Here is an 11,156-nt window from a genome sequence, read left to right as displayed (position 1 = left end):
TTTATAAAATGCCCCTAGGTGGCATTCTGTAAACACATAACAGCAAAAATAGCACTTTGTAACAGCAACTCAGAGGCGGCAGAACTGTAATAGCTGTTACACTTGTACAGACGGGAACATCATGTTTTTTTTTTTTGTTGTTGTTGTTTTTTGGTCGCCTGGCGTTCAATTCCAGCTGCAATATACTCCAAAAACTTTAATAACTTTTCACGGACAGTAAACTTTTAAAATTAATGTATGCTTTGTTAAATTGTAAATAAATATAAAGTATTATAGCCGAAACATATCTCCGGATCAGGTTTTAGTTGCTCGCTAAAAACAGTTTGAAATATTCAAGTTTCACATGCTTGTTCTGATGGTGTGAAGACTAACTGTAGCTACATGTACAAACCTGAAATAGCTCCGGGAGTCGCATTGTACAATTAGTTAATGTCCGTGTTACGTTTATCAAGCGTTACATTTATGCCAACTCTTCCCTATATGAAAGATCTCAGGACTAAAAACAAGAAAGTTGAAGTAAACAATGGAGGTAACATAACTTTGGAAGGATTTGATGTAGTATAACTTTGGAAGAATTTAATTGAACTTTTTCTTCAAACAAAGGTTTCCAAGCTAGCAGCCACAAAAAGTGTCACAATATACAGTAAATAAATAAATAAATAAATAAATGATGCGATTAATGAGGAGATTTTTATTTATTTAAACGAGGAGAAATTAAGTGCGCTAACAGTTGGAAACTTCTCACGACTAGCTGAGACCAACTCAACCACAAATAACAGCGCTAATGCGAATGAGAAGCACATTTCAGCTACTGAAAAAACCACATAGTCATACTGCGGCTAGGTGTTCCGCGTCGTTTTTCAGCAAGCGTAAATAACCGCCGGAACAAATGTACCATGTTTCCGGCCACAGAAACTTGTGCATTCAGATTCTGCTTTTGCAAACGTTGCACCAACAATGTTCACTTTATTTTTTACATTATTATTACACCAATACAAACAGCAAAGGTGTGAGTGAACGGCCAAAAAAGTTTTTACGTATAGCCTATTCCGTCACTTGTATCATCAAATATATAAAGGTTGCCTTATTTTAAAAAGTCGTATGTTTGTAAAGTAAAGTCATAAAACAAAGAATTAAGTGCGCCCCTTTAATAAACTTTAAAACATTCATTAATGCAACGAACAAGAACATTGATCGAAGGTACGAATATCGCTTAATTTCACATCGGGGTGGTGTAGTTCAGGAAATCAGGATGGCCATTTCTGACAAGGAAATTTGACTTCATGTGTAAAACTCTATCCTACTGATATCGAACTGGGCTCATTATTCGTTAAATAGGGGAGAGTCGCCATAAATGAGAGTCGCCTATGGAGGCCCTCTCCATGACCTCCCCGGTTACCAACCCTCTCGTTTTCTCTTTAGATGGAATTCTGTAAACATTTAACAGCAAAATAATAATAATAATAATAATAATAATAATTTAAAAACATTTATTTTATTTTAAGTAGGCTATAGCAACACAGAGGCGGCACAACTGTAACAGCTGATCCATTTATACAGACTGGGACATCATGTTTTTTGGTTACCTTGCATCCAGCTACCATGCACTCTGAGACCCATACTAACTTTTCAAGGACGGGTAACTTTTAAATAATGCATGCTTTGATATATTGTAAACAAAAATGAAGCCTTACACCAGAAAATTACTTCGGGGACAGTTTTCTACGTGGCTCGCTTAAAAATTGTTTTTTTTTTTTTTTTGGGGGGGTATTTCCTTCAAAAGTAATCACACTGCCCCGTTCCTTTGGGAAGCGGTAGAGGACTGAACTCCACATGTAGCCTACAAACATGAAATGGCTACGAGTAGGCGCATTGTACATTCAGTTATTGACCGTGTTACATTATTCAAGCGTTACATTATTATGGCGTATTTCCCCTTTTGAACAATTGTAATACAATGCCGGCCGAACTGTATCGTTCCAGACCATCCGTGTCATTTCACTAAACACGATACAAATAAAATAATCAGACATAAATGGATGCAGCAAATAAATTTTATTAGTCAATTAGAAAAGACGAAAAAATAGGCTAATCAAAATGAAACCCTTTTTGTACTAATGGAATCCATAATGGCCTTCATGTCAAAGCTCCCATTGGAAATTTTCATATAGGCCTAATAATAGAAAATGTAAATAAATGTTGTGTTATAAAATAAAAACAGAAAGAAAATCATTAACATGAACAAGTATAAGTGCATTTTCGAAAATACATAAACTTTTAATTAATTGTGTAATTAATCCCAGCAGACTAAACAAGCGAAGTTTCCTTTGACCACGATCGCGAAGGCAACAGGCACTAATAACGCTAAATCTGGAAACAGTAGAATAGCCTACAGTTTACGTATACCAGACACATCCAAAACATTGAATATGCATGCAATAGATACAGGCTGGTTTTGTTACGGTTCATAATTTAAACAAGCAGATGAATGAACTATGTGAACAAAACCAATAGGTGTATATCAGGTAGCCATATATTTGGAAAGACTAGAAAACGACAAACTAATGATTATTTTAGGCCTACAAGAATGGATGGAGACCAGAAAACAGGGATTAGATTCTTTTTACGGGCCGGTTGGTGGACCTCTTGAACATAATGAGGCACGCAACACCGAAGTACCCAACGCTCTTCAGAATCATCAAGGTGTAGGTGAGGCTCGCCAGATACAGACTCCTCGAGAGCCCAAAAGATTCTGGAAGTGAAAACAGAGACTGGTTTGTTTATATAGCTCGAACACACATATTAACAATTTATTTCGTAGGCACGTGAATCATAAATGTGGTGAACCATAGGTGGTCATAAATTATAGTGGGAGTCTATTGTCCTTTATTGAAATTGTTCCTGAAGCAATTTGAGAGTACTCAAGCTGAACTCCTTGACTATGAAGTTGCTCCTCGCTGTCGGGTGGTTTGATCACTTCGAAATCAGCGATGATATTTACGTAGCATATTGGGAAATGTACATAACGCTACGATGTTCATAGATTTAGTTCATAGGCCTTAGTTTTTATATTTCCAAATCACCTCACATTTACCTATATGAACTCGTTTGTTTGGATGGTTGTGACATATAAAACATAGGTGCCATAAAAGTGCATTTGCAAGCAAACATCGATTTATGAGTGTTAGTTCCTTGTTTTTTGTGTGCTTTCTCAGCACACCACACATCACCATAATACAATCGCGCGCACCACTGTAGGTGATATTTTTTAAAGCGCATTCCATCTGTTTAGAATTAGACGAGACTGGAATTATTAAAATGCAGTCTAACCATCAGAGATCCGGTGTAGGTCTATCTGCTTCGGTTGTGTACCATTGCAAACTGTCACCTCCGTCTCCACCCTTGAGTTAGCTCCAGGGTCTACTTCTATGATGGGACCTAAAGAGAAAATAGGATATAATGAAAAACAGCACATGAAATCATCGAAAACCGTACAAGGTACGTCTTATTTTTGACAGAATTGACTATTATTAATTTCTGCATGATATTTCTTCAGATTGTGCGTGCGCGTGAGCAAGTGTGTAGCCTATATTTATGTGCCAGGGTCAGTGTGCAATCCCCTTGGATTTGCATCTGATTTTTTTTTTGTGAGTGATTTTACGATAATGTAAAACCTATTAAAATAATGTAGCCTACCTGCTGGTATTTCTTTCTGTATTGTCTTTGTGGTTCCTTCGTGTTCCACCGTACACGTGTGTTTCGACTCAGCATTAATTTCATCGATTATCAACATACTGGCGGTACCACTCTCCATTTTCTGCTCCAGAACCTTTTGATTCGCGCTGGCAACGTCATTGTCTCCTTCTTTCCACTTGAATCTGGCAATGTCGGGAAACATGTCCATGGCGACACATAGCAAAGTTGTCTTTCCATTTTGCGGCTTAGACGGTGGGTAAGCGATCACTGTCGGGGCTTTCAACGGCTTGGTCTCCTCTGTGAAGTCACATTGAAGGATCATTGCATATTAACTAAGAGACAACGAGGCTGCACATATGCTGACATGGCTTCGAGGCGAATAAACATAGCGGGGCATGCGTTATATTTCATCCCATTTAATAATGAAGCGTTTAAATGACTGCTTCACGGACTGCAGTCGGCCAAGTGTTCCCGATTTTCCCAAATATGCAAATTATTTCCCACTGTATCGCTGTCATGATGGAATTAGCATATTTAAGAATCAATATTATTTCGAGTTTTGATCGCCATTTCAGGTTTTTAGAAGATAACCTACCATCACAACATATTCACAAATAGCAGTCGGCCATAATGACAGTAATAGGCTACACTGTAAAAGCCAATTAACTCATACAAAAGTACTCTGTCGTTGTATGTAGGCTTTTTTAAGGCATTTTTTTAGGTATTTAGGCATGGTTTCTTTATATTGTTCAATTCAAAACAAAGCTCCATCTACAAATAATACTGTGAGCCCATATTCTGTTCCATGCTTAAATATGTATTCATATCCTTTGTCGATATTATTATTTATTTATTAATTTTGTGCTTGAGCGGGCTCACTGAAACACTTTAATCAGAGTAGAGTATTTCAGACATTTAGCCTAAAGATCACTCAGCCTGACATCAGAAAAAAAATCCCTCTGTTAATACACAAGTAAAAATAATCATGCTGATCAGTAATATGGGCGAAGCATTTCACTATTAAATGCATATTCACGAAAGTAAAACATATAATTACATGGGCAAAGTATTCGGGATGATCCTGTGAATTATTAGCATTTTTAACCAGTTGCGATTACCGTTGACATAATGTTTATATGATAGTAATTACTTACCTGTAACAAACAATTCTGTCCCCGACCCAAATATTTTGACAGCACCCACAGTGCGTCCCGAAATAACAAAAACTTAAGGGTATAATAACCAGTGTTTTCTGTTAAAAAACTGTTTCAGTAAACTTAAGCATGTGCTTGTTGTCATACTTTAGGTTTAACCGACATTTTTCATTCAAGTGTACTGAACAGGTAGTCTTTAATCCTCAAATCGATTTTTAAATTTATTATTTTATTTTATTTTTTTGCCTTAGTAAAGCAGCATTAAAATAACTTAAATGCATTATTCAGCTGTGTCAAACGGAATAATATGTTTTGGCAACATTATATTAAAACTGAATTTTAACTCACTCTGTTAGCCTATCTTTTATTTTACTTTTTTGCCCATGCTTAAGCGACATAGGTGTGAGATTAAGTATTCTACGTTGAGGGTTAGATCAACAAATTGTGTATTTGCCATCGTTAAAAACCAAAATAATTGACCAATCAAACGTATGGCCTTAAATAGCCAAGTTTTTTAAATCAAAACATTGCACATAAGAAGCATATTCAGGATGCATTTTAAGTTCAGTTCAGTATTCTACAGTTTAATTTTGTAAACAAACAACGAATGGATGTATGTGTGAAAATAACCTACCATTAATTCATTTTAGAATAACTTCTTAAACTTTAAATTCATGACTTTTCAATGCAAATAACCTTCAACAACAATATGCTTATTAAAAAACACAATATCACAATAACTGATACTTCTAATCCTGCAGTTCAACAGTCCAGAAAGCATTGCCAGTCTGATATATTTACTGATTTCTGAGGATTATAGGAGCTGCAGCTGTGTATTGTGGGTTAAACAGCTTTGAAAGATAAATGAGCAAGTTTGTGACTGAACAGTTTCAACTGTCAGGAGAGGGACTGCTCCATTTTCGCAGTATATCCTATTTTTTCTGCTAGTAAAGTACTAAACAAATGTATAATTATATAAACTGTATATTTGATATAATATACATCTTGAGGTTGTGTCAAATGTCATGATTAATTCAATTCAATTCAATTCAATTCAATTTTAAATGCTACAGTATTTTGGCCCTACAATAAGTATTATTAAGAAATATTTAATATTGAGCTATATATTAGGTCTAATGGCAGATTTACATAATTTTCATGACTTACTTGTTGACAAAACAATGAGTTTTGTTCCAGATGCAAAAAGTTTATACGCGTAGCCTGCATCACACTGTCAGAAAAGCTCATACAATAACAGGATCTCAAGCTTGACCCAGACACTTACACCTTATTTCTCATAAAAGGTTCTACACACATTCTCTTCCACCCTCAAATGACATATTCAAAACTGATGATCATAATGAGAAATAACAGTCATATTAATGAATGATATTAATCCTTGGTTTATGCCCAATCATGAGTATAACTATGTTTTATAGGCATGGATTTATATTTTTATTATCTCCCATTCCTATTTTGACTTTTAGCTTTAAAAAAGTTTACCAGTGTCCTAGAAATGTGGGAAGCTAGATTGTAAATAGCTCATTTAACTATTTAATAACAGACCATTGCAGTTAAAGTCAAAATAAAACATACCTGTTACAATGAGTTTTGTACCAGTTCCAAAAATCTTAAAATCATCATCCCACTGCTGCTCATAGCATTGCAAAAACAGACATACTGCAACAGTACAAGAACCTAGACCTAAAGCATTCCAAAAACATAGTCATTGTGCAACATTACAATAACAGACATAATGCAGCATTACAAGAACATAGATATAGTGCAGCATTACAAAACATAGACATAATGCAGCATTACAAGAACACAGACATTGTGTAGCATTACAAGAACATAAAAATAATGGAGCGTTACAAGAACACAGATGTAATGCTGCATTATGAGAGCAAAAACATTAAGTATTAAGAACATTGGACCAAGTTAAGTGAAAGGCTTATGTTCTTGGCTCATTTCTATCTCACAAATTAGCCAGCTCTTCTTCTGTGTATTCCGGCTCGAATCGACAGGGCACAACAACCCCATGATCAAAAACAATATCTCCTTCGTCCTCAGACATTTTCAGTTCATTTCTATCTCACATTTTCCCTACATGTGTTGTGTATGTAACATCCTGTTAGCTTTCAGTACTGAAAGAAGGACGCTTACCTGTTCTATGCTTACCTATGATGTGAGTTTCGTCCCCGATCCCAAGAATTTGCCATATCCCACTGTGTTGAAAACATACACTCAAAATATAAGACAGGAAGGACAGTTGTTCTAATCATTGCAAAATACTTTTCTTGTCACGTTTTTGTTAATGATGCCTCGTCCTGGAGGAGTGTCACCTGCCTTTCAGCCACTAGAAAAAATAAGAATTGAATGATGAATTAAAAATCTGTATTATAATGGGTTTATATAAATCACATCTTTTTCGGAAAAAATAAATTACATATTTATTGTTAAATGTACAGTATTGTGCAAACTGTAAAGGCACCTGTAAAAAAACGCTGTACAGCTAAGATGCTTTCAAAAATAATGAAATGAAAGGTTATAAATATCGAAAAAATAATATAAAGAGCAGTAAATAGTTAAAAACAAAATAAAATCAATGTTTGGTGTGACCACCCTTCGCCTTTAAAACTACATCAATTCTCTTAGGTACACTGTCTGGCAGTTATATAAGAAAATCGGCTGGTAGGTTGTTCCAAGCATTTCGGAGAACTTGTCACAGATTCTGCAGATTTCGGCTGTTTCGCTTGCTTATGGCTCTCTATGTAATCCCAGAGACCCTTTATTACTTAAAATATTACTTTATTTAACAAAATACAAAAATGTATCTGTAAAATTTCATTTTTTGGAAAATTCATGTTTGGATATCTCAAATTTGCTCTTTTCTACTGACACACTAATGCAGAAAACAAAAAATAAACGTCTAAGACCAAATATATACTGTATATTATATTTTAAAATCTAGGGTGCCTAAGACTTGCACAGTGCACAGTACCTGTATATTGTTTATATCTTGAGAATTGAGATAAAGATGATGAATACTGAGCATTTTTAGCAAAAAAGAAAATTTCTGTATTGCTTTAAAATTTGAATAATGGCCTGGATATTTGAGCCAGGCTAACAGTGCCACAGGTCCTAATAAGTAATCAGTACACAGGGCTTAAAATAGTGGGGTCATTGACTGGGTAAATAATTTTACAGGGGGAACCCAATTTATATAATATCCTTCTTGTATTCTCCATTTTTGATCAATCCCCCAATTCCCCAATTTTATTTGTATTGATCCTTTATTTATCCAGATGACTTCCAATGAGATAATAATTTTTTTTTTCAAGGGAGCCCTGGAAAGAGGGTTACACCGCACAGCATACAATACCATACAACACAGTACAATTATGATATCATATTTCAGCTTTCATGCTGTGTTAATATTGCCTTTAATTTGTATTGCTAAGTGAGATTAGCCAATTGCCCCTAAGTTACAGCTTATGAAGAATATATTTGTTTTAACATGAGTTTATTCATGAATTTCATGCTTCGTCAAAATCAGTGAATGACCAACTGCAATTGAACAGACATAACTGCATCATATGCATGCTCTAGACTCGAGAATGCATTAAGGATGCAGCTAAATACAAATTATGATGCAGGTAGACTGTGGTATTCGCAGTATGAGATATCAAACAGATATGACAAGCATAGGCACTTTGTGCTCTTTTTTATCTGAGATTCAAATTGGCTCCAGGAAGTTATATGTTTGAGCTATGCAGTAGCTTCACTTACATGAACAGTCAGGTGTAGAACTTACAATGTACATGATATTGAGCTGACCATGTGTTTTGATCAATATCATGGTATAATATTATAGTAAAAAGCATGGGCAATACAGAATGAAGAAATACATCCATAGCACTAGTAAGATCAGTGCCATGAGTGCACCATGTCTTTCTTGCTTGTCTAAATCTATCAACATTTTCTTTTAACTAACTGTTTCCCATCTGGAATTTTAAAAAGGCATGGCTGATGTTCTGATACAAGAAGAAACTGAAAAGAACTCAGGTAATTCTATTGCAATTGTGGGAATGTGTTTTTATTTTCATGTATTTTTACACTGTGATTCATGTTCAGAAACCATGTGCTTAATTAATAAAATAATTGATGAAATTGAAATTATTACAAGATGCTGAACTCTAATTTGGCCAACTGAAAAGTCGTATTTCAGTATAAAAAAACTAAATGAATAATCTATAATAAAATTACATCTGGAGATTCTGTATCATGGAGGGTGCTCAACGGGATCAATGAGATGGTGTATGTGATATTCAGAAAATAAAAGAACCAGTTGTTTTGTTTTGGTAAATGTACATTTAAATTCTGAGCTGAGCCATGGTATGATACAGGAAAAAAGCAGCTTTCTAGATTCTGTTTTTGATTCTCTGAAAATATGTGATGCAGGTGGGGCTGAAGTTTGTGCACATCAGTTAGTGGCATCATTATCACTGTGGCTGTCCCAGACCCAGCTGGCACAGTAGTAGGTGGCGGCATGGGCCATTTCTACAGAGTCAATCCTCAGATCATAAGGAGGGTTAGATTTTTCAACAGAGAAAGAATTTTTTTGTGCATGAGTGGAATCATGTACTTTACGACCACCAAAGTCAATGTAGAGCACTCTTTTGAAAGGTTCCCCTTCTTTCTTCTGGTACCAATGGACATAGTCACTCGAGCTCAGCCCAGTGGCTTCGCAGGTGAGGACAGCAGTATCGCCCACAGTTGCTGTCACAGATATAGTCTTCTGTACCAAACTTAGTGCATCAGCCACTAAAGTCAAGAAGAAATAAGAAATAAACATTTACAGTTCTGCTCACCTGCAATTTTACATTTAAGCACACACACATCCATGAAACACTTTGGCACTTACCTATAACAACTGAGAAAAGAATGATCCCAGAGCCCAAGAACATCTTTTCTCCAGTTGATAGTTCTGTGCATTCTGTCCCCTTAGGGTAGAGGGTGTCTGTTAGGATGATTTGCCAGAGCGTAAAGTGGAAGTGCCTGTGATCAGTTAACCAATCACAGAGCTTCTGGCATACTGCATGCTACCCTGACTTAATTACAGATGTCAGAATACACGCGTACACACACACACACACACATACACACATGCACCTCAAGGAGAGAGAAAGCGTTTTCACTACAATTTGCTGTATTTATTTTGTGGTTGAAAGATCATGTAGGAATAGTCTGAATTAATGTTGGAGACTAACAAAATGATAGTGGCAACAGTCTGGTAAATCATATGCTGGACTCAGATTGTCACATGCAGATTGTGGCATGCTTAAATAATTAATTCCAAGTTGGAAGCACTTTTTTTGAAAGACCAGCGGACACCCTGCCATTTTTATGCCTTTTGCACTTTATTCAGACAGTGGGAAAGCAGAAGGGGTTAAAAATAGAGCTGCAGTCACAGTGCAGAAAGTGCCACAGCAGAGAAACTGCTGCATTGGGGGATTCATGTATAGGTAGACAGTTGGCTGCCCTATGGCTAGCAACGCATGTCTCCCCCAGGACTGCAGTCCTCTGTAACAATTCATGTTGCCATGAACACTATGAGGCATTTTAATTTTTTTATTTTCCTGTCACCTCACCTCACATGTGGTCAGTAACTTATTTTACACTGCTTGGTACTGCAGGTTCCTGGGACACAAATGTAAAGGTTTCTCAATGGTTTTGATAAAACCCTTCATAAAAAAGTTGCTTTCTCGGTTTTTTTGTTGAAAATGTGTGGCATCATCGTTACTGTGGAAAACCCAGCAGGCACAATAGTAGGTGCCAGAGTGACTGGTCTTTAGGACAGGTACACAGTAAAATGTCCAGTGATAATTCAAGTCTAACAAAAGTACATACGAGTCCAGAGTTGTTTTAACACTGAACATCCGCAATTACGGACTGGGAACCAGCATAAGAAAGCAACGAACAAGCTGGAATTTTAAAAAGGCATGACTGATGTTCTGATACAAGAAGAAACTGAAAAGAACTCAGGTAATTCTATTGCAATTGTGGGAATGTGTTTTTATTTTCATGTATTTTTACACTGTGATTCATGTTCAGAAACCATGTGCTTAATTAATAAAATAATTGATGAAATTGAAATTATTACAAGATGCTGAACTCTAATTTGGCCAACTGAAAAGTCGTATTTCAGTATAAAAAAACTAAATGAATAATCTATAATAAAATTACATCTGGAGATTCTGTATCATGGAGGGTGCTCAACGGGATCAATGTGATTGTGTATGT

General features: G+C 35.8%; 1 protein-coding gene across 4 annotated transcripts; it reads right to left on the bottom strand.

The window, feature by feature from the left end:
* Positions 1 to 2,036: 2,036 nt before the first annotated feature.
* Positions 2,037 to 9,912, bottom strand: LOC135261010 (immunoglobulin kappa light chain-like). Of its 4 annotated transcripts, none has more exons than XM_064346839.1 (6): positions 9,778 to 9,912; positions 9,376 to 9,677; positions 6,447 to 6,504; positions 3,697 to 3,993; positions 3,331 to 3,438; positions 2,037 to 2,752 (listed from the first exon to the last, which is right to left on the bottom strand). In XM_064346839.1, exons 1-6 carry the CDS (start codon positions 9,818 to 9,820, stop codon positions 2,613 to 2,615), a joined length of 948 nt encoding a protein of 315 aa, XP_064202909.1. In that variant the 5' UTR covers positions 9,821 to 9,912; the 3' UTR covers positions 2,037 to 2,612. The 4 variants fall into 4 exon arrangements, with proteins under 4 accessions (XP_064202909.1, XP_064202910.1, XP_064202911.1 ...); XM_064346840.1 differs by having other exon boundaries at positions 6,447 to 6,501; XM_064346841.1 differs by having other exon boundaries at positions 6,447 to 6,498.
* Between the last annotated feature and the right edge of the window lie 1,244 nt (positions 9,913 to 11,156).

This window comes from Anguilla rostrata, chromosome 8, assembly GCF_018555375.3.
Source record: "Anguilla rostrata isolate EN2019 chromosome 8, ASM1855537v3, whole genome shotgun sequence".
In the NCBI taxonomy this organism is placed as follows: Eukaryota; Metazoa; Chordata; class Actinopteri; order Anguilliformes; family Anguillidae; genus Anguilla; species Anguilla rostrata.
The sequence above is the reverse complement of the archived record's forward strand: the minus strand, read 5'-3'. Positions and strand labels throughout refer to the sequence as shown.